This window comes from Lepidochelys kempii, chromosome 6 (genome assembly GCF_965140285.1).
Source record: "Lepidochelys kempii isolate rLepKem1 chromosome 6, rLepKem1.hap1, whole genome shotgun sequence".
In the NCBI taxonomy this organism is placed as follows: Eukaryota; Metazoa; Chordata; order Testudines; family Cheloniidae; genus Lepidochelys; species Lepidochelys kempii.
This window is the reverse complement of record NC_136385.1, coordinates 68,982,430-69,007,051: the sequence shown is the minus strand read 5'-3', so window position 1 is coordinate 69,007,051 and position 24,622 is coordinate 68,982,430. Positions and strand designations below refer to the sequence as shown.

General features: G+C 43.8%; 1 protein-coding gene across 3 annotated transcripts in view; it reads right to left on the bottom strand.

The window, feature by feature from the left end:
* PSEN1 (presenilin 1) overlaps nt 1–12,869 on the bottom strand; it is a 53,977-nt gene extending 41,108 nt beyond the window's left edge. Inside the window, exon 1 of one of the 3 annotated variants that reach the window (XM_073348535.2) lies at nt 12,675–12,869. Coding sequence is in view for 1 of the 3 variants with exons in the window: in XM_073348534.2 (XP_073204635.1) it covers nt 5,274–5,294 (21 nt within the window). In the remaining 2 variants the exon portion in view is untranslated. Of the gene's footprint in view, nt 1–5,273; nt 9,737–12,623 lie in introns of those variants that run through there. The other 2 variants (XM_073348536.2, XM_073348534.2) reach the window with 2 other exon arrangements.
* Between the last annotated feature and the right edge of the window lie 11,753 nt (nt 12,870–24,622).

Sequence of the window (24,622 nt, the reverse complement as noted above, 5' to 3'; positions counted from 1 at the left end):
ACAAAAATAAAAAATTATCAGAAAAGTCAGTCAGCCATGAGAGTAAACAAAAGAAGTGCCAAGTTTAGGATTCTATAAATTATTGAGAAAGAAGATAAATTCTTTATCCCACCTTGAGCAATTATGCAAACATTAATTGCACATTTGTTCAAAATGTAAACAATATACTTCTATTTTTAATTAGACTGCAGAACATCCTCCTATAACTTTCCTTAGCCTCATTACCTCACACCATACCCCACAGCCAAGTAATGGTAAACCAGATGCAGGATTCTTCTCTCTTGGCTCACTCATTCTCAGGTTGGAGATCTCTCAGCTTCTGGGTACAAGTTTATAGTTTTAAATCTTGACATTTGAAAAACTGAAGTTTGACGTATAGCATTTAGTATCTTTAATGCTCTGGCAGTTGCCTGGAGTTACACAGAACAATACTTCCATTCAATTACTAAGCACAAAAATCTTCAGCAGGCCTTCAAGTATTAAGGCATATTCACACCCCCTAATGGATATCACTTGGGCAAATTTATTCAAACGTGCCATGCATAATATACGTGATAGCCCCAGTTATTACTTAAAAACTATGCAAGCTCTAATGTAAAAACAATAAGATACATATGAATGAATCTCTCCCCCTCCCCTCCCACTTCCCCACCCAACAGCTAAGTACGTGAAGCAGAAAACACGACTGTAAAAGCCAGGACACAGGAAAATAATTCAGTATGAGTTTTAGAGAAAACCAAGTGACAAACATGGGGATGCTGTTTAATAAATAATATTGTATCTGGATCTCTCACTAGCTGAGTGTTTCCATACCATACATGGAAATTGATATTTCTCCCTAGAGGTCTGTCTGGGTAGCAGAGTCTATCCACCTCAGGAAAGAGACAGGAAACTCTTTCTAATAATGACTTCCACTTAATGGGCATTAAGAGACAATGCCAGAGTGATCAGCTCTAATGGCTCCAGCCTGCTCTAGTAACATAAGTGGTAAGTCCATCTAAGGTAGAAGTCAACAACCAGTCGATCACTGCTGACTGGTCAATCCTAGAGGATCTCCCAGTGTGTGGAGCCACATGCTCCCTGCCCCAAGGGGCGCGTTGGCCCCTTCCGGGAGCGGTGTGGGGCCAGGGTAGGCAGGAAAGCTACCTTAGCCTCGCTGCGCCCACTGCTGACTGGGAGCCGTCAGAGGTAAGTGCTGCCCAGTGGGAGGCCGCACCCAAACCCCCATCCCTGAGCCCCCTCCCAGAGCCAGCACCCCAACCCACAGCCCCTTCCTGGAGCCCCCTCCCAGAGCAAGCACCCCAAACCCGCTCCTGCACCCCAACACTCTACTCCAGCCCTGATCCCCCTCCCAGAGCCAGCACCCCATACCCCCCAGCACCCCATACCTCCTCCCAGAGCCAGCACCCCAAGTGCATTCCTGCACCCCAACCCCCAGCCCCTTCCTAGAACCAGCATCCCATACCCCTCCAGCACCCCAACACCCTGCCCCCTCCCAGAGCCAGCACCCTGTGCCCCCTCCTGAACCGCAACACTCTGCTCCAGCCCTGATCCCCCTCCCAGAGCCAGCACCCTCTCCTGCACCCCAACCCGCTGTCCTGACCCCCCTCCCAGAGCCAGCACCCTGTACCCTGTCCTGCATCCCAACACACTGCCCCAGCCTGGAGCCCCCTTCTGCACCCAAACTCCCTCCTAGAGCTTGCACCCCAAACCCTCTCCTGAACCCCAACTCCCAGGCTCAACCCAGAGCCACCTCCCACACTGCGAACTTCTCGACCCCAGCCCAGAGCCCGCACCCCCTCCTGAACCCCAACTCCCTACCCCAGCCCTGTGAGAGTGAGTGAGGGGGGCAGGGATATGGAGTGACCGGGGCAAGGCTTTGGGGACAGGGCGGGGCAGATCCTGGGTTGCCCTTAGATTCAAAAAGTGATCTTGGGCATAAAAAGTTTGGAGACCACTGCACTAAGGCTATGTCTACACTAGTACTTTTGTCAGTAAAACTGTTATGAAGGTGAGGGGGAGGTTTTATGAAAAATACACCCTCCTGAGTGACAAGTTTCACTGACAGACATGCTGGTGTGGACAGTGCTATGTCAGCGGGAGACGCTCTCCCACTGACACTGCTACCGCCGCTCGCCGGTGATGGCTGAATTATGCCAACAGGAGAGCTCTCTCCCATCAGCATAGAGCAGCTACACGGGAGACCTTAGAGGCGCAGCTGCAGTGGTACAGTTCTGTCGCTGTAAGGTCTCTAGTGTAGACGTAGCCTAACTGAGGCTTGGTCTACATTGGGAACTTAGCGTAGCATAGCTGCGTCTCTCAGGGGTGTGAATGTTCCATGCTCCTGAGAGGTGCAGCTATGCAGACCTAACCCCCAGCATAGACAAAGCTAGGTTGTTGGAAGAATTTGTCCATTAACCTAACTACCAGCACTCAGCGAGGTGGATTAACTATAAGGACAGGAGAACCCCTCCCTCCCATCAGCAATGGTAGTGTCTAGCTGTGCCACTGTAGCTTTTTAAATGGAGACAAACCCTAATGTGCACCTAGGCTCCTGGTTTTAAAATCTTTTCCTCAAGGGTCATCTCTCCACTACAAAATTATGTCAACCTACGTTATGGCAGCATACAGTCCCCGCACTTATTACATCGTTTGTGCGTGTCCACCCTACCCTCCTTGTGTCAGCGGTGCGCATCCTCACCAGGAGTGCTTGTATCAATGCAGAGTGCAATGCACCCTGGGCAGCTATCCCACTGTGCAATCACACCACCATCCAGCACAGGATGTTTTGGGAAGTTTCTGCAATGCCTCTTGGGAAAAATGAGTCATGCAGGGGTGACTGGGAGCATGGATTCAAATTCCCATAATGCAGTGTTCTTCAGCCCATAATATTTAGTGCCTCTCTTCAAAAATCCCTGCAAATCCCCACATCCCTCCTCGCTGTTTGCCATCTGTGACAGAAACATGGATCCTACACAGCTCTGCACTATTGTGATGAGCTTTGCAAGAATGGGCCGCCTGATCCTGCAGTATTTGCAGAGCTGCAAGAACAGGACGATTCCCTGGAGGCTAGATTTCTGTGGGATATAGAAAGAAACAATTCAAGGTTGTTAGCAGCATTCAGGGAGCAGCTGCAAATGGCTGAGTGTTGGTTCTGGGCTCAAGAAACAAGCACTGACTGGTGGGATCACATTGGCATGCAAGTTTGGGATGACAAGCAGAGGCTGCAGGACTTTTGGATACGCAAGACCACATTCCTGGATTTGCATGCCGAACTTGCCCTAGCCCTTCAGCACAGGGAGACCAAAATGAGAGCCGCACTAATAGCTGAGAAGCAAGTAGTGATTGCACTGTGGAAACTTGCAATGCTGATTGCTATTGGTCAGCTGGAAATCAATTTGGAGTTGGGATACCCACCATGGGGGCTGTTTTGATGCAAGTGTATAGGGCCATTAAGCGCCTGCTACAGAGGACTGTGACTCTGGGCAATCTGCAGGACATAATGGATGGTTTTGCAGCAATGGGCTTCCTGAACTGCAGTGGGGCGACAGATGGCACACACATCCCTATATTAGCACCAGACCACCTTGCCACAGAGTATATCAATAGAAAGGACTACTTTTCTATGGTTATGCAAGTGCTGGCGGATCACCAGGGATGCTTTACCAGCATCAGTGCGGCTGGTCAGGGAAGATGCATGACGTGAGCATATTTAAGAACACAGGGATGTTCAGAAAGAGGCAAGCAGGGACTTTCTTTCCCGACTGGCAGATTACCATCGGGGATGTTGAAATGCCAATTGTGATCCTGGCAGACTCAGCCTACCCCTTTCCCCCATGGCTCATGAAGCCGTACACTGGTCACCTCGACAGCACCAAGGAACACTTCAACTACAGGCTCAACAGGCGCGGAATAACAGTTGAATGTACCTTTAGCCCAGAGGTGGGCAAACAATGGCCCGTGGGACCATTCTGCCCGGCCCCTGAGCTCCTGACCCAGGAGGCTAGCCCCCGGCCCCTCCCCCACTGTGTCCCCCTCTTCCCCCCCCCCACAGCGTCCCCCTCCCCCCCCCCCCCCCCACAGCCACGCTGCCGAGCGGGCAGCACTCTCAGCAGCACTCTGGGCAGCGTATCTGGCTCCGGTTGGGCGGCGGCCAGATATGCTGCTCTGAGTGGCATGGTAAGGGGGCTGGGGCCAGGGCATTGGATAAGGGGCAAGGGATCCCAGGGGTGCAGTCACGGGACAGGAGGCGGTTGGATGGGGCGGAGGTTCAGGGGGAGCGGGGTGGTCAGGGGATGGGGAACAGGGGGCAGTTGGATAGGGCAGAGGTTCTGGGGGGAGCAGTCAGGGGACGGGGAGCGGGGGGAGTTGGGTCCAGGGGAGGGAGGGCGGTTGGGGCGAGGGTCTCGGGAGGGGGTAGTCAGGGGACAAGGAGCAGGGGGGGTTGAATGGGTTGGGAGTTTTGAGGGGGGCAGGCAGGGGGTGGAATGTGGGAGGGGCAGATAGGGGGCAGGGGCCAGGCTGTTTGGGGAGGCACAGCCTTCGCTACCCAGCCCTCCATACCATTTTATACCCCCATGTGGCCCTTGGGCCAAAAAGTTTGCCCACTCCTGCTTTAACCATTTGATGGTTCACTGGCATTGTCTACTTATGAGATTGGACCTCAGTGGAAAAAAAAATCCCAATGGCAATAGCGGCCTAATGCGGCCTGCATAACATCTTCGAAGCCAAGGTGGGAAGTTTCTGCTGGGGTAGAGGGCGGAGATGGAGCAGCTGTCTGCCGAATCTGAACAGCCAGATACAAGGGCTATAAGAAGAGCTCAATGAAGAGCTATATGGCTCAGTGAGGCTTTGAAAGACTGTTTTAATAGTGAGGCAGAGAGGTGTGTGCAGCTGTAGCATGCTCTGCCTGGCCTTGCTCTTTTGCTTACTGAAGTAATCGCTGAATGGCATGGGAAAGCGTCCTAGTGCAGGGGAAGAAATAAGGCAGCCCTCCCCAAAAGTCTTCGGCAAAGGATTTCAGACTACCCCCACTAAAGTTTAATCAAGATTTCTATTCAGGATTCACAGGACCTCCTGGTGCATGTAAACAAACTGCTCCACACAGCCCTATGCACCTAACTCTAGAGGGAAATGAAATGCAGATAGTAACTCTACCTCTCTTGATTGTTTCACTACCTCTTCTAACACAAGTAAAAAGAGTAAATCAACAGATTTGTCCTGCTACTTTGGGGGTTCCATCCCTGTAATTTCAAAGCAAACCACGTACTTACCAGAGGTTCCTTCCTCTGCATCAGTGCTCGACTGTCGGGACTGGCTGGACTGCGGTGAAGTAAAACACATGTCCTGGCTCTCACAGCTGGATACCCCAGTTGCCTGTCCCCCCAGCTGCCTCTCCCCCATACTCTTCCTCCACTTCTTTGTCCACTTCCTCCTCCTTGCTGTTCATGGCAGGGGCCTGTGACTCGGGCTCCTCCTAAGCATCCACAGGGCTGTTGGAGGTGGTGGTGGGGTCTCTGCTTATGGCACGAAGCTCTTTGTAAAAGTGGCAGGTCTGTAGCTCTGCACCAGACCGATTGCTGGCCTCCCCTGCCTTTTGGTTCAAGTCTTTGGCTTTCACGTAGTACCGAGGCTGGTCCCTCTTGTAGCCCTTCCCCTACATGCCCCCAAGCAGTCTACTCATAGATGTAGAGGTTTCTACAGCTGGATCGGAGCTGTGCCTGCACAGCCTCTTCTCCCCACAGACCCAACCTAACTATGTAGTGCAGACCAGGCCTAACGCTTTGTTCAAGCTACTAAATAAAAATACTTGGTTTTAAGAAGGCTCTTGGTCAATATTACTGATCACAGGTTCCTGAAGGGAAGAAATGCACTTGGACCTGCTGGGCAATAAGAGGTTGGTATAGCGTACTAAGTCCCAGTTTAACCATTGCAAGATTCCACCCCAAGACAGATAAGGGCAAAAGACCAAACATGAGGTGGGGTGCACTCAGAAAGACCTGAACATCAACAATGATACAAAGCCGTGATGGCAACAGTGATACCAAATATCAAAGACAAAGAAAAGAGTGGCAAGGAATCCATAATAAAAGGGCACCGTCTCATCTGGGTCAAACTCATAAAAACAATCTTTAATAAAATCTAAATCCACTACAAATGCTTCAAAAATTTTTAGCAACAAATGAAAATAAAATTGCTTTAAAAACCAATCAACATAACCTGAAATGAATCACTTGACTAGGTAAAGTGGTATAGGGTTTGAGTTTTGAGTAACACTGGTCTAACTTCTATAGAAAGAGGCGGCTGTATAGTGTGGATGGCCTCCACCCCAGTAAAAGAGGAAACCATCTCTTGGGAATAGGTTAGCTAGAAATGTCAGGAGGACATTAAATTGACAACAAAAGGGGAGGGTAAAAAGAGGGAAGATGTGATCGTTCACTGAGGATAAAATCAAGATGTCAAGAACAGCATTAATTAAGGAAACAAAGGATAAGGAGAAAAGAAATTATTTAATTGCCTCAACACCAATACTAGGAACCTGGATAATAAACAAAAGGAATGGCAATTGCTCATTTATACGCAGAAATTTGATCTATTTGGTATTACTGAAACCCACTGGGATGATTTGCACTACTGGAATGTTAAAATCAATGGTTACAACCTATTTAGGAAAGACTGAGTGGACAAAAGAGGAGCAGGAGTGCCACTTTATGTCAAAAATGGCATTATCTGTTTCTGAGTCACTGATAACTCAGAAGAAAATTACCTTGAATGCTTATGGATCAATGTCCTAACACAACGAAGATGGGGTATTAGCTGGTGTCTGTTATAGAGCATCAAACCACACTAGGGAACAGGATGAACACTTCTATCTATAATGTGTAAAGAATAAAAGAGATGCACGATCATGGGGGACTTCAATTCCATGACTTGCTGGAGATCTCATGCTGCCAGTACTAAAACATCCTATTACAGATAACGTCCAACTAGTCTTGACGGGACAAAGGGAAACTGATCACAGAACTAAAAATTAATGGTAGCTTAGGTACAAATCTTCATGACTTGATCACATTTATAATGGGCAAACAGAATAAAGTCCAAACCAGTGGAACATATACTTGGTGCTTTAAAAGGGTCAGTTTTACAAAGCTGAAAGCAATTATGAGTGAAATCAGCTGGGAAAACTAATTTAATCAGAAAAATATGAATGATAATTGGGAATTGTTTAACAACACTTTAGTTGATGCCCAAAAAGCCGCAACTGAGGAAGGATATATAGGTTAAAAAACCCACCTGGTTTAAAGGGGAAGTGAAGGCAGCTATAAACTATATATAACAAATGGAAAAAAGGGGACATTGACAGTAATGAATATAAATCAGAGGCAAGGAATTGTCAAAAATTTATAAGGGAAGCAAAGAGACACAAGGAGAAATTATGTCCAGAAGAGTTAGGACAATAAGAAGGAGTTTTCTAAATATATTAGGAAGAAAAAGAATCCTAACAATGTTACGGTTCATTACTCGCTGGAAACGGTAGAATAATGCAGAAAAGGCAGAAATATTTATTGAACATGCCTGTTCTGCATTTGGGGAAAAAACAAACAAAAACCAGATGATGTAGTCTCATCATATGATAACACGCTTTACATTCCACCAGTATTACTGGAGATTAACCAGTAGCTACTAAAGTCTGACATTTTTTTAAATCAGCAGGCTCAGATAGCCTGTATTTAAGTTTTAAAAGAGCAGGCTGAGAAGCTCACTAGACCATTAATGTTGATTTTCAATAAACCTTGGAACATTGGGGAAGTTCCAGAAGACTGGAAGTAAGCTAATATTGTGCCAAATATTTAAAAATAGTAAATAGGATGACCTGGGTAAGTATAGGCCTGTCAGTCTGACATTGATCACTGTCAAGATAATGGAGTGGCTGATATGGGACTTGATTGATAAAGAAATAAAACGGGGTAATATAACTAACCCTAATGAAGATGGGCTTATGGAAAATTGACCCTGTCAAACTAACTTGATATTTTTTGATGAGATTATAAATTTGATTGATAAAAGTAATGGTATTGATATAACAGACTTATTTCTGTAAGGCATTTGATTTGGTACTGCACAACATTTTGTTTAAAAAAAAATGATAACATTAACATGGCACACATTAAATGGATTAAAAACTGCCTGATAGCTCTCAAAATGTAATTATAAACAGGAAATCATCATTGACCAGGTGTGTTTCTAGTGGTGTCCCACAGCGACCTGCTCTTGGCCCTATGCTATTTAACATTTTTATTAATGACCTGGAAAAAATCACTGATACAATTTGCAGAAGATACAAAAATTGGGGGAGTGGTAAATAAGAAGAGGACAAGTCACTGATACAGAGTGATCTGAATTGCTAGGTAAACTGGGCACAAACAAACAAGATGTGGCTAAGTGTAAATTTATACATCTAGGAAGAAAGAACATAGGCCATACTTACAGGATGGGGGATTCCTTCCCGGGAAGCAGACACTCTAAAAAAGATTTAGGGATTATTGTGGATAATGAGCTGGACATGAGCTGCCAGTGCGACACTGTAGCCAAAACAGCTAATACAATCCTCAGATGTATAAATAGGGGAGTCTTGGGTAGGAAATTATGTTACCTCTATATTTGACACAAGTGTTGGATATTAGGAAAAACTTTTTCACTAGGAAGGTAGTGAAGCACTGGAATGCGTTACCTCGGGAGGTGGTGGAATCTCCTTCCTTTGAGGTTTTTAAGGTCAGGCTTGACAAAGCCCTGGCTGGGATGATTTAGTTGGGAACTGGTCCTGCTTTGAGCAGGGGGTTGGACTAGATGACCTCCTGAGGTCCCTTCCAACCCTGATATTCTATGATTCTGTGTGACTGCCTGCTGCCGAAATACTGTGTCCAGTTCTGGTGCCCACAATTCAAGAAGGATGTTGATGTATTGGAGACAGTTCAGAGAAGAGCCATGATAAGAATTGAAGGATTAGAAAACATGACATACAGGATAAACTCAAGGAGTTCAGTCTAACAGAGAGAAGGCTAAGGAGCGACCTGATCACAGCCCATAAGTACCTACGTGGGAAATTAGTATTGAATAATGGGTTCTTCAATCTAGTAGAGAAGGGTATAACATGATCCAATGGTTGGAAGTTGAAGCTATCCAAATTCAGACTCGAAATAAGTAGGGCCCTACCACGCCACAGCTCATTTCAGTCAATTTCATGGTCATAAGATTTTAAAAATAGTCAATTTCACAGTTTCAGATGTTTACATGTGAAATTTCAAGGTATTATAACTGTAGGGGTCGTGACCCATAAGGGTGTCCTAAAGCTATTGTAGGGGGGAGGTCACAGCGTATGCAGGGTCATCACTTTTCGGGGAGCAGGGCTGGCCTTATTGGTGGGCAACCACCAGCCCCATGGTCAGGGGGTGCCGTGGTCTGTACCCTCCCCAGGTAGCCAAAGAACTCTTTAGGTCTTGAACATTGGGCCTGGAGTGGGTGAGGGGCAGGGCTTGGGACGTTTCAGCCAGGGCCTCATACCGCACATCGGGCTCCAGGGGACGAGGAAGTCCCATCGCTGCCCAGCCTGGCCATGATTAGCAGCTAGATAGGAGTCCTTGGCTGGGGCACCCCCATTTCTGCCCCTCTCCTACACTAGCCAGATTTCACGGTCCACAATGCATTTTTCATGGTTGTTAACTTGGTAGGGCCCTAGAAATAAGACTCTTTAAAAAAAAAAAAAAAAAAAAAAAAAAAAAAAAGAGCAACTAACCATTGGAACAATTTACCAAGGGTTGTGGTGGATTCTCCATCACTCTCAATTTTTAAATCAAAATGGGGTGTTTTTCTAAAAGATATGCTTTAAGAATTATTCTGGGGAAGTTCTATGGCCCCTCTGTTATACAAGATGCCAGACTAGATAACAACAACAACGGTCCCTTCTGCCCTTGGAATCTATGACCCTAAAATGTCTGAAGCCAAAATATTACAGTACTGAGAAGAACCTAGAAGTGAACGAGTATAAGCAAAACTGACTATTTTCCCCATCAAAATGAAAAAGGAAACAGAGCAGTGAGTTACAGTCATGGTAAATTTAATTTTAAAAACTTTACATTTAATCATCTAAGTTATTAGTAATGTGTAAACAAATGTGTTTCTTTCTAACACTATTAAGTCAAGTGTCTCTTTAAATTAGGAACAGAAAGGAAAGTGTACTTTACCCAACCAGAAGGCAATTGTTTTAATTACCAAACACTCCAGAGTCTATTACAAACTTCATAACAGGACATCATCTGTTTTAGCAGTATTGTATGTTCCTTCTAAATTTGACAAAGCAATTTTGCTATAGACATTTCAACCTGCAAACTTATCTTGTAAAAATATTTCTCAGTCTAAAAACCACAGAAAGGTAAACCTTGCATTATTTAACAAATTACTTGAACTGGGACTTTGTTTTAATTGCTAGCATAACCTCAGTGTTGATCTAGAAGTTAGAGATATTACTTTACCATCAGCAGCGGCCTGACAAGGGATTCTGAACAATGCTATCACCAGTGACATTTCCTGGCAGTTTCAGCCCTGGTGGTAAGATCAGTGGGTAGCCAGATGTGGTCAATACTCTCCCTTCTCCCACTATTCACAATGAAGGAACTTGCAGGACTGAATTGGCTATTGTCACTTAGAGGACAGTGAACATCTGATTATATGATCTGGTAACTTCAATAATCCCACGGTTTGGCCTACCATGGCACTTGCTGTGGCAGAATTCATTGGATTCTTAACCCTACACTGTGAAATAGCATCAAACAAGTCACCCAGTTTCACTCCTCCCTATAAATCAGTCTGCTCAATGCTTTAGTTTCTTGTATGTCCAATTCACTGTGATCCTCTTAACCCCACTTTAAAGTAATTGCCACAACATGCATCTAACAAATAAGTCATCCCTCGGAACAGTAATGCAATGTGGAATTCAGTTAGTTACATTGTTAGGGCTTCTTATTTCCTGAAGTTGCAGATATATAGCTAACAATGCTATGGAAGCAACGGTAGGACTCGGAACTACACATCACTGCTTGGTGACCTGTTGATTTAGAAGAGGCATAGACAGACTGCAAAGGAAGTCCTTTCAAAGGGGGTTTGTAACCATAAAGTAGTATCTGAGAGGTACAATGCTTAGCAGAGGCCTCGTTATCAGAAATGCTCAAAATCCCAACAATAAGACACTCTTCCTTGAGAGCCCAGTAGATCTGCCTCTGCAGCACTCCTCAGAATCAGAGGCAAGCACTAAACTCAGTTCCTCCAGGCACTGAGATCTGGATCTCTTTACTTTGAGTGCAAAAGAAATCAGTGTTGACCAATAAGATGACAGTCCCACAGTTAACAAAACAGCTGTAGGATAAAGCTAAATTACAGGAAATACATAACCTAGATATGTCAATAATTAGTGTAATATAAATCCCTATATTAAAAGGACCCAGGAATCCCTGCTACACTCTTCTTCAGGATAAATTCTGTTTCCATCAATGGCTATGGCCAATTGGTCAGCCACTTCACAAGCATTTGCTAGAAAGGAACCTCCTCTCTCCATTTGATCATTTTAATGTTGTCAGAATAGACTGTCACTGTGGTACTGGACAGTTTCACACTCCAAAAACGTCTTCAGTTCTTACCACACATTCTAAATTTTGTTTCAAGAGCAAGCACAACTCAAACCTTCCATCAACCACACTACTAAACTGGCTTCTACATAGTAAAGCCCAGAAAACTACAGAATAAGAACTAAATACTTAGGTCTTGCATTAATGAATTAAAAGCTTCCCTCCAGTCTCAAGTCAGATGCTTAAAAGGTGGGAGCACCTTGGCTAGTCTCTAAGGGGCCACAAGTACTCCTTTTCTTTTTGTGAATACAGACTAACACGGCTGTTATTTTTGCAGACATGATGCAACTTCAAGTAGCTGCTGCCCTGAAGAATTTTTATTGAAGTCTAAAGAAGATAAAAATAGATACATATGATTCTGCACCTAAAGTCAAACCCCTCCTGTACAAGCGATCCTTGCCAGAGCTTTTGTTTGTTTGACGTGTAAGAATATTTGGTGCAGGTTAAAGATGTCAGAGTTACGGCCTGGCTACAGGGGGGTGAGCGGCAGCAGCAGCGCCTCCAACCTGCCCAGCAGCGCCCCTCACCCCCTCAGATTGTAAAGCTCTTTGGGGGCAGGCACCATCTTTTTGTTCCGGCCTGGGCAGCGCCTGGCACAAGGGGGCCCCTGGGTCAGGGCTGGGCTCTGGCGCTCCGGTAACACAAACAATCAACTCGGGTGTGGAGGAAGGAAGCACTGGGAGGAGGAGCCCGTGTCCGTCCCTTCAACCCCCGCCGCTCTGGCCGTGGGCCTCCTACCGGCCCTGCTGCCCCGGAACACAAGCAGGGACCGTCCGGGCGCCAGCCCCTCCCTAGGCCCTGCGGGGTCAGCGGCTCCCGGAGCCCAGCAGCGCTCAGCGAGCGGGGCCCAGGCCCGTACAAGGCGCACCCAGCCCGGGCTCCGGGGTCGGCGCAGCGCCGGGAGTCACAGGGGCCGGGGCCGGAGCCGCCCCCGCCGGGACTCACCCGAGACTCCAGGCCCCTCGGAGCACGCGGCCCCCTTCCCCCGCCACTCACCGCTGCTGGTTTCTTGTTTCCCTTCCGAGCGTCCGGCCCCAGCTGCTTCCGCCCCGGGCCCCGCCCCCACCCGATGACCTCACTTCCGCTTCCCGTGCAGCTGTTCCGGTGACCCCCGCGCCAGTAGCGGGGCGGGGTCCGGCGGCCAGAGGGCGGGAATTGAGCGCGGCCTTTGCATTGACGCCAGCCCGCCAGAGCCCGCAGCCAGCGCAGGGGAGCGGCCGGAAGGACGCTGCGCACTTGTCGTGCTGGGTATGCGGTCCGGGAAAGGGGCTGGGGGCAGCCCCCGCAACTGTGGAGTCACCGTCCTGCCCTCGCGTCCCGTCCTGCAGCCCGCACAACCTCGGCGCCCCGGGCTGAGCTGCTCGGGGCGGGCGCAGGGAATGACTTAGGAGTTGCTGTGGCGGATGGTGATCCCGCAGCCTGGAACTGCACCTCCGCGACCAGGAAAAAACTGAGCCATAGCACCCGAGGAGAGGTGTAGCCCTGGCGTTGGAATAGAGCCTACATCACGGCAGAGCCTTTATAAACTAGGGGGACCTTTTCCTCAAACAAGCACCTCCACGTGTAAATATTACAAAAAATGACAGGAAGGACTTGGCTTTCACGAGGTAGATCGCAAAAAGAAAAGGAGGACTTGGGGCACCTTAGAGACTAACAAATTTATTTGAGCATAAGCTTTTGTGAGCTCACTTCAGCGGATGCATGAAAGCTTATGCTCAAATAAAGTGGTTAGTCTCTAAGGTGCCCCAAGTACTCCTTTTCTTTTTGTGAATACAGACTAACACGGCTGCTACTCTGAAACCAGGTAGATCGTGATACTAAAAACCTAGGGTCGAAAAGAGTCTGTTCTTGAATAAGAAGGGCTTCTTATTCACCTCAATTTTAGAGAAAGTGATCACCTATTAACAAGGTGGAAGACTTTAGGCTCTTACATAGTATACAGTAAAAGTACTATGGTGGAGGCTCTTAGGAGATCTTGTCCTTAAGTCACTTGATGGTAACTTCTTTGCAATCCAGAAAACAAGGCTAGAAGTGTTCTAAAAATAACTAAGTTCATAGCAGGATGAAAAGGTAAAATAATTGGAAAGTGAGAAACCTCCCACAGCATGCACAGAAATTTCTCACCCTGAAATTCTTCAGGCTCATTGACATCAAGCAGCATGAAGTAGCATAGTCAAAGGAAAGCAGCCAAGTAAATTAAGAAAAAAAACAAACATGCACAAAATCTTAGCACAAATCCAACTTTGGCAGAAAACCAGAAAGGCTGCTGCAGATTCAGCTAATAGACCATATCCCATCTTCACATGTGTCATTTCTGGTCTACTTACCCTAAATATGGGATCACTAAAAGTCATCCCACCCAACCCTTCATAGGAAAAAGGCCCAAGTCACTCAAATGTTAGCATTCTGCCCTAGTTCCACTACACTGTCAAGGGAGCTGTCAAGACAAAAGAGATAAAGCAAGACCAGCTTTCCTCAGAGGAAGACAAGCTCAGGTAGGGGTTAAAAAAAATACCATTGACAAAAATTGGAAAGCATTGATCATCAGTTAGACTAGAACAATCTCCCACAGAACTGGGAAGCCTGTTTAAGATGTTCAGAATTGAAGTAAACAAAACACTCAATATAAGCAACAATCCTGCAATTACCAAGAGATGGACTAGGTCTTAAAATTATAGGAAGAAGCTGAGTGGACAAAATGTGTGAAACAGGCTATTGCCCAAGTTAGCTATTTTATCTGAAACTTTGCCTGAGTGTTACTCTGCCAGGCGAGTCTAGCTCTCAAATCAACTTTTCTTGGTGTTGCAGTTTTAGTGAACTAATATGAAAATTTTCACCTCCAGTAAGTTGCTATTGGGCCTTGAGCGTTGAGGTTGTGCATTGTGGGCCTGACGGGCTTCTCTGTTTGACCAGGGTAGTTGCATCTGTTCACAGTGTTCGAGTTAGGAGCTGCTAGAGGGTTTTCTTTGGATTGATATAGGCTACTGCCTCACAATCATCTTTGCTTTTTCTACCAAGGTAGGTTGGTTCAGTGGGGTACTCTGAATACAAAAAAGGTGTTTGGTAGTTGGTATGCCACAAGTTACAGTCTTCATGCTGCCTTTAAATAACCCATAAAAAACAGATGGCCGTCTACATAGCTGTGTTCTTCATCTTCCTGTTGTAAATTAGTAGTAATGAGCTTGTCCTGTTTGATCAGTCACCAGGTGGAGGGAGGACTAGGGGAGGGGAATGTTTGAAGAACAGGGAGCCATTGCCCTATGACTCATCATCTGACTGACACTTAAAAATATTCCCCAAATTGAGGGGTATATCTCCTCACTTCAAGATTTTAATTTTTTTTAAATCAGTATAAAAAAAATCTAAGCTTCATGTAAAGTCAGTAAGCCTGCTTTAGTAAGAATACAGTAATTGGGACTTTGTGGGGATGGAGGCAAATTCAGGTTTGAAAAGGACTAACTTACCTTATTATATTTGAAGGATGATCCTGAATTCCATTTTCAAAAAGCCGAAAACCCTATTTGAGATGGCTATACACCCTATAAAATAAATGGGATTTCTTTAAAATCTAGTATAGACACGTTAGACAATCTTGAATTTTACACTGGGAAGGATTCTGTATTTCTCTGTTTAACTGTCTAGTGCTGGGGGATACAAATGGTTATCTAAATGAGAGAATTCAAATCAGACCACCACAAATTCCTTCAAACAAAACACTGTATTTTCAAACTGAAGTTAAGTGAACAACACTGAGTAGCCACTATAAATCAGCCAAAATTAAATCAGACTTATACTTTGGTACATGTGTCAGCTTTCTATGGGGTCGTGTGGACATGCTGAGTGTTTTACAGTACAATAGTCAGTCATAAATTGTGAGACAAATTGAGTCAAACTGGTGCCTGTAAAAATAAGGCTAGTCAGTAAGGTTATCAACTAGGGCTGTCAAGTGATTTAAAAAATTAATTGCACGATTAATCATGCTGTTAAACAATAGAATACCATTCATTTAAATATTTTGGATGTTTTCTACATTTTCAAATATATTGATTTCAATTACAACACCGACTACGAAGCATACAGTGCTTACTTTATTTTTTATTACAAAAATTTGCGCTGTAAAAAAAAATGTTTCAGTTCACCTCATACAAGTACTGTAGTGCAATCTCTTTTTCATGAAAGTTGAACTTAAAAATGTACAAAAAATAACTGCATTCAAAAATAAAACAAAATGTAAAACTTTAGAGCCTACAAGTCCACTCAGTCTTACTTCTTGTTCAGCCAATCGCACAGACAAAGACGTTTGTTTACATTTGCTGGAGATAATGCTGCCTGCTTCTTGTTTACAATGTCACCTAAAAGTGAGAACAGGCATTCGCATGGCACAGTTGTACCCTGTGTTGCAAGATATTTACGTGCCAGATGCGCTAAAGATTCATATGTCCCTTCATGCTTCAACCACCATTTCAGAGGACGTGTCCCTGCTGATGACAGGTTCTGCTCGATAACGATCCAAAGCAGTACAGACCAACATGTTCATCATCTGAGTCAGATGCCACCAGCAGAAGGCTGATTTTCTTTTTTGGTGGCATCAGAGTGTTGCTCTTTTAAGACTTCTGAAAGCAAGCTCCATACCTCGTCCCTCTCAGATTTTGGAAAGCGCTTCAGATTCTTAAACCTTGGGTCGACTGCTGTAGCTATCTTTAGAAATCTCACATTGGTACCTTCTTTGCATTTTGTCAAATCTGCAGTGAAAGTGTTCTTAAAACGAACAACATGTGCTGGGTCATCTGAGACTGCTATAACAAAATATATGGCAGAATTCGGGTAAAACAGCAGGAGGCATACAATTCTCCCCCAAGGAGTTCAGTCACAAATTTAATTAACGCATTATTTTTTTTAAACGAGCATCATCAGCATGGAAACACGTCCTCTGGAATTGTGGCCAAAGCGTGAAGGGGCATATGAATGTTTAGCATATCTGGCACGTAAATACCTTGCAATGCCAACTACAAAAGTGCCATACAAAAACCTGTTTCACTTTTGGGTTACATTGTAAATAAGAAGCAGGCAGCATTATCTCCTGTAAATGTAAGCAAACTTGTTTATCTTAGCAATTGGCTGAACAAGACATAGTACCAAGTGGGCTGGTAGGCGCTAAAGTTTTACATTGTTTTGTTTGAGTGCAGTTATTTTACAAAAAAAATTAGTAAGTTGCAGTTTCACGCTAGAGATTGCACTATAGTACTTGTATGAGGTGAACTGAAAAATATTATTTCTTTTATTATTTTTACAGTGCAAATATTTGTAATCAAAATAATATAAATTGAGCACTCTGCACTTTGTATTGTGTTGTAATTTAAATCAATATATTTGAAAATGTAGAAAGCATCCAAAAATATTAAATTTCAGTTGATATTCTGTTGTTTAACAGTGTGATTAAAACTGCAATCAATCAAGATTAATTTTTTAATCAAGATTAATTCTGAGTTAATCGTGTGAGTTAACTGCAATTCAAGAGGCCTATTATCAACTTGAAAACCAACACAGAGAAGACACCTTGTTGGACATTTCTGCTGCTCATATTACTGACACTTAGATTCCAAGGTGGTAGCCCCCTTAGCATTTCTTTACATTGACAGCTTTACAAGTCTGCCTGCTAAGTCATGACTTGCCCCATTTGACAGATCCTACCCCTTTATACACAAAGGTGAAATCCTGGCCCCCTTGAAGTCAATGGCAAAACTACCACTGACTTCAGTAAAGCCAGGATTTCACTTCAAGTGTCAATTACGTGGTCCAAAATTATGTCACCTAAAGTAAGTTGATAGCTGCATGAAAATATCAAGTATTAATCTGTCTTTATGACACCTGTATACAAAGTTAAGTATTTTCCTTATCTGTAAAATGGAGAAGAGGGCCAAATTCATCCATGGTATTACTCTTGAAATTAATGGAGTTACAGCAGGGATGAATCTGACTCAGAGGTTAAGCAAGAGGCTTAAGGTTACTAAGGGAGCTGTGTCAGCAAAGGCTTTACAACAACTCAAGAGTTCCTGGCTGTAAGACCCTGAGCTCAGTCTATCAGACCATTCAAGATTACAAACAGAAAGGTATCCACCCTTATTTAAGCTATGAGAAATCCTTCTGGCCCTTACCTGTATCACGGTGAAACAGTGAACTACTTAAGGCATTTCTGAGGCAGAGTTCTAGTCCTCCCAGAGAAACTAGAGAGCAAACGCTACTAAATATGCTTAAGTGGCATATAGTGTCAGTTTCTCCCTTTTTAAAGAAAAGGTGGGGCACCATAAACATGAACCATTTCTAATCTCGCAATATTAAAAGCTTTCCCAAATCTTCATAGTTTAGTATCTCAACACTTGTGTCATAAATATAAAGGGAAGGGTAAACACCTTTAAATCCCTTCTGGCCAGAGGAAAAACCCTTTCACCTGTAAAGGGTTAAGAAGCTAAGATAACCTCGCTGGCACCTGACCAAAATGACCAATGAGGAGACAAGTTACTTTCAGAGCTGGGGGTTGGGGGCAAAGGGTTCTCTGTCTGTGTGATGCTTTTGCCGGGATCAGAGCAGGAATGCAGGTCAGAACTCCTGTAAAGAGTTAGTAAGCCATCTAGTTAGATATGCGTTAGATTCTGTTTTGTTTAAATGGCTGATAAAATAAGTTGTGCTGAATGGAATGTATATTCCTGTTTTTGTGTCTTTTTGTAACTTAAGGTTTTGCCTAGAAGGATTCTCTATGTTCTGAATCTGACTACTCTGTGAGGTATTTCCCTTCCTGATTTTACAGAGGTTTTTCTTTTACTTTTTCTTTAATTAAATTCTCTTTTAAGAACCTGATTGCTTTTTCATTGTTCTTAAGATCCAAGGGTTTGGGTCTGTGTTCACTTATGCAGATTGGTGAGGATTTTTATCAAGCCTTCCCCAGGAAAGGGGGTGTAGTGCTTGGGGGGGATTTTTTTTTGGGGGGGGTGTGTTTCCAAGTGGGCACTTCCCCTGTTATTTTTGTTAGGCACTTTGGTGGTGGCAGCATAAAGGTTCAAGGACAAAACATAAAAGTTTGAACCTTGGGGAAGTTTTAACCTAAGCTGGTAAGAATAAGCTTAGGGGGTCTTTCATGCAGGTCCCAATATCTGTACCCTAGAGTTCAGAGTGGGGAAGGAACCTTGACAACTTGCAGTTCACTGGAAAACATGAAAGCAAGCTAAAATGGTTCAGAAAAAGACTTAATACTCAATAGCTGTTTCATTCTGAGAAATTAAAAGTGTGAAGTTCCTTAGTGAAATGTAGTAACTCTGCTTACAGACACCTGAAAATTGGAAGCAGTAATTTACTAAAATACAAAATATTACCCCGCGTAAATGTTTGCCATCTCAAATTTTTTTTAAATGAGGTTTTTATATCTCGTAATTTCATATGTTTAACTCCCATTAATGGGAATGTGCATATATCAGAAGAATAGGATCCCATCAGTGAGAACTTCTGTCCTCATTACGGCAACAAAAAAATGAGCTAGTATTGAACAGAATCACTGGTATTTCTAATTTGTTGTGTTTGGAGATGGTGGAAGAGGGATTAAGGAGGAAAAAAAGCCATAAATTAGCAACACAAAAGGAGACACTGTGACGGTATCAACTACCCCAAACCACAGACTTGACAAAGAATCTTCAACCCTGGATTCCAGATTGACCTAGGGGGTTCAGCTACAGCTGTAAGGTCAGTAGAGAAGACATACTTGCGTAGCAGTGTTACACCTTCACTTATCCACATCAGACGTGTATCAGCTCCAGAAAGTCTTCAGGAGTGTAGACTCTACAATGTTGAAACAGTTACTAATGAACAGTGGGCTGAAGATGCCCAGCTGTAAGTATAATACAGCATCTGAAAGGAATGGCTCAGCCGTATAAAGTGGAATCTTTGAATACTTCAGGAATGATAGTGTAGTTCCTGTAATCTCTTCAAAGAAACCATTTATCTGCCCAATGCCATCAGACTGCTGCAATAAAAATCCAACAAAACAGGACCTTCCTTGACATTTTATGTGCATTTTATGTGCTAAGCATCTTATTTGTGGTTCCCCTTTCATTTCATTATACATACTAATGAAAAATGAAGGTTACTTGGAACCCAAGTTGAGAAGACTCTACACTGCCTGGTGGCACCTAACAGTAAACCCTACTCCAAGAAGTGCCCCTTAGAACACATGTGCACTGCCTTCTCCTTACATCAGCATTTCCAAACATTCCCAGGGAAAGGCTAATCTGAGCCTTATTTTTCTTAACATAGGAAACAAAAAAAATCTAGATGAACTCCTAACACTCTGATTTCAATTTTAATAATATGCAAGACCCATTCTAGCACCTGATGTAAGTAATGCAGATTCCCCTTTACTGGCATGAGGTTTTGGGGGGAAACTGTAAATTTATTTTCTGATTGATGTGAAACTCATAATATGTTTGGTAAAAGCCTGGGATCAGGTCTCAGAACCACCTCATCTTTATGAAAATTTGTAAATGGCAAGTCAGCCATCAACCAGAAGGGTGAATGAATCGCACACCCTCATGTCATAGCAATAGGAGACCACTTTAATAGACAAATAAGGAACATTCCACCAGAAGCTCAAAAGGTAGCCTCATAAGCATAGACAAAAGTCAGATTAAGGAACTGTATCCCTTGGAGGATACATGTTAGAAAGTTTACAAATGGGTTATCTAAACAATGGTAGAAAGAGAGATCTACCATCAGCCAAAATATGATAAGCTGAAATAGCTGCCAGGTAAACTTTTGACAAATAAGATGACCTTTCAGATTTTCAGTACATTAAATGTTTCAAAGTACAGGGTATGGAAGCAGAAACTGGAGAATCAGATTTTACCTGCATCTAAGCAACAAATCTAGACATTTTAAATGGTAACACTTTCTAGTAGATAGTTTTCTAGAATTAAGCAGTATATTCCGTACTAATGTGGATCATAACTATTCAAGACTAGTCAAAGTCTGATAGCCCAAACAGTCAGATGAAGAGAGACTAAGGATCGAGATGAACTATACTGCCCTGTTTCTGTGACAAGATATCCTGAGACAGAGGAAGACACATATAAAGACTGTCTGACACCTCAGCAAGTCTGTATACCACTGGGGAAATCAATATCGTTTTTGCCCTGTCCTGATTAATCTTCACCACTTTCTGAATTAATGGGGGGGGGGGAACATACAAAAGACCCCTTCCCCAATATAGAAAGAAGGCATCCGAGATGGACTCACTGTCCCTCCCCACTCTTGAACATAAGCGAGGACACTTTTTAGTGATCCTTGTAGCAAACAGACCTACATCAAGCCAGACCCAACAGGAGAATGTCTTGTGCTACTTGATCCTTCAAGGACCACCTGTGAATCTGAAAACTGTCTCTGCTGAGACAATCTGCTAAGCACATTGCTCTCCTCTGCTAAATGCAGGATAGATATTCTGAAGAATGCACCCATCCCATAATCTGACAATTTTGGCATATAACTGGAAAGAATGAGGACCCCCTTTTTTGTCCATGTAAAACAGAGCGGTTGAATTGTCTGTCACTAACTGAACAACTTTTCCTTTTATACAAAGAAGGACAGATATGAGGGGCAAATGAATGGCTCTTAATTTCAAATACATCTATTGCAAGGTCTGTTCTTGAGAAATGCAGTAATCTCAGATTGTAAATTGACATTAATGGGCTCCCCATCCACTGTTTAATGCATCTGATGTTATAATGACCAGCGGCAAAGTGGGACTGAACAGATTGCCTCTGGGAACATTTGATCTCTCCATTTACCACCGTGGTGAATTTAGAACATCCTGAACCATGGGGACAGGACATTTTAAAGACTTTCCAGGTAAATTGTGTTGATTTGAGACATCCAATGCTGCATCAGTCTCATTCTGAGATGAGCAAATGGAGTTAGTTAAGTGGTAGCTGCCTTCAAACCCAAGAGATCCAGGAAGAGCATAACTTCCCAGGATTGGCAGGCTCAAATTAGCAAAACCACTTGCTCTACTTCTAGAAATACATCCTCTGGAAGAAAAGCTTTCCCTGCTATTGAGAACCTATTTATAGAACCTATAAAAAGAATTCTCTGAGTTGGACAGAGATTTTATTTTTTGACATTTAGAAGCAGACCCAGAGCTGAAAAGAGGGACACAGTTAACATGATGTGAAGTGACAGATCCTTGCTTGCAGCAGCTTTTGGCAACCTATAATATGGGTAAACAAAAATACCCTGTTTTCTCATGTGCGCTGTTACCACAGAAAGGCACTTTGAAAACACACTTGGTGCTATGGTCCCAGTGGACAGGCACCTTGTACTGGAAATTGCATCCCACCACCATGAAACACAGGTAATTTCAATGACCATGTCAGGTAGAGATATGAAAGTAAGCATCCTTTAAAATAGAGAATGGCAAACCAATCCATAGGTGCAAACAAGAGAATTACAGAGGCCAGGGTTAACATATGAAATTGGAACTTCTAGATGCATCTGTCCATTTTTAATTTTAAGAAAATAGTACAGACATACACACCCATTTTTCTTCTGCACCAGTAAGTATCTTGAATAGAACCTCTGACCCCACAGATATTGGGAACCACCTTGACTGCTCCTATCTGGAGCAGTTTGTGTAGTTCTGTAAGTAGAATAGCCTCATGGCAGGGTTCTCTGAAAAGAGGAGGGTAGGGGGAACTGAAAGAGGATAGTCTTTCAAACTGAATGACATAGCCTCTCAATTTCTAGTGCCCGTAAGTTGGATGTAATCAGTCTCCATTTGTTGATGAATTGGGCTAGCATTAAATTAAAAAGGACAGATGGCTCACTGATTGGTCCACAATTCTCACATCAAATCTGAGGCCTGGTGTTCAAAGAAGACAAAGAAAAGGGAGCAGATGTTTCATCTTAGGTCTGGATCTGAAAGACCTCTTTTTATGCTGGGTTTGAAATGAAGCTGGGGGTTGCTGTTGCTGACATCTCATATATGAGGAAAAATAAGCAGACAATTGAGGGTAATATTGCTCCAATATCAAAAAGGTGTAGACTGTCCTTTCTGAGCCAGGGTTAAAGACCCAGAGAGTTAGCAGTGGATCTAATTTCCTTTAATTTCTCCAACAAGTTGTCAGTCTTATTGCTGAAAATATCTGCCTTTCAAAGGGGATGGTCTTTCACCTTAACTGTAGTGTTTGCAGCCAGAGAAGACGAAGGGAGTTAAGCATGCCTCCTCAAGTTAACTGTGGATGCAAGTGCTATGGTGAAAGAGTCTGAAACATCGAAAGATGCTCTGAGGGCATGCTTTCCCATGTTCTGTCCTACCAAAATAGAATTAAGCCAGCATTTTATCATCTGGCAAATCTTGGACAAAGAAAGCCAAGCTTTCCCACAAGTGGAATTGGTAATGGGTCACCACAATTAAACTCCCAAAAGCAGAGTGAGTTCCGCCAGACCTAAACCTATTACTGGCAGTACACAACCAGGAAATTTGGCACAGGACGCATATGAAAGTAAGAAAATCCTTCAGGGGGATCTGATACTGTTAGCCTATTTCCAAGAAAGCAGACAGACAGGAAGCAAGAGATAACCAGCCTTAGGCTGCAAAAGACTATCCAAGAATAGGAAACATCACCTTATTCATGGACGTAGCACCAAGAATGTCAAAAACTCAATGAGTGGTTTTCCTCCACAGCCACAATGGAACTTTTGAGCATCCTCCAAAAGGGAGAAAGCAGAAGCTACACTCACATGCTCATCAGGTGACAAATCACATTCAATATAGATATCCATTTGTTCCTGCTCAAAAAAAGGGAGTAGTCTCCTTATCCTCTTCTTCGGAAAGCATATCAGGTACAACTGTCGAAGCTGCCAATGGGTCCAGAGGAACTAGATCTGAGGACTGTTAACTGGATCCATATCAGATGAAACACCAACATCTCTCCATCCATAAATGATCCAAAAATTCATGAAGACCACAATTGCCAATCTCCAGTAGCGGAGATTCAGAAACACACAGGAGGAGCAAAAGGATCATGGGGCATGCCCCAGGATGAATCAGGTTTCTTAATTCTTCCTTTGTCCTCCTCTTAAGTAGGACCCAACCTCAGATCCATTATGAACCACACCAGAGACAGCAATGGATCCATATGGTGGAGAGAGATAAAAGGTAAGAAAGATCTCCCTAGAGATCCCATACGAGTCTTAGAAAGTGGTGGCATAGATGGATCTGGAGAAAGGAGAAAAGCAGAGGAAATTTAGTCTCTTTTCAGAAGTAGCAGCAGATTGTTTCTTCTTCATCACCAACTTCATGTCAGATCTAAGGAACACTCAAACAAAAGAAGGTGCACATCAGTCACCACTGTTAATATCCTCTTTGGATCTGAGGATAGTCCTGGAACAGGAGTGGAGGATGGAACTGGTGCCATAAGCCTGGAGAGTATCAGACCAGAGAAATACACAGGTCCACAACTTTGGACTTTGAAGTGGAACCCAGAACCGATCTGGGTTTCAAAATCAGAAGCACAGAGGCTATGTCAGAATTGGGTGGCTCCAATAAGGTGGACATTTAGGATCTTGCACTGCTAACGCTAGCCACATTCACCCTCACCTTTTTCAGAGCCAATACAGTTGGAACTGAGATGGCTCTAGGTTCCTTAGCAGGCAGTCAGCTCTTTTCTACCAACGGTGCCTTTGAAGCCTTGAAAGCTTTAGTCAAAGGATCAGGACCGACAAAGATCCCAACAACCTGGAACCCTTACACAAGTTAGCCTTGCTATATGGAAGTAACCAGAGCTGAAACAGGGCTCTTGGTCTTTGGATCCCATGAACCTTCAGAACAAGACAGTGTAAGCAGCAAGAGCTTCTTAAAGCAGCAGTTTTAGTCTGTTCCGCCAGTTCTTGCATGCTCTGGGTGT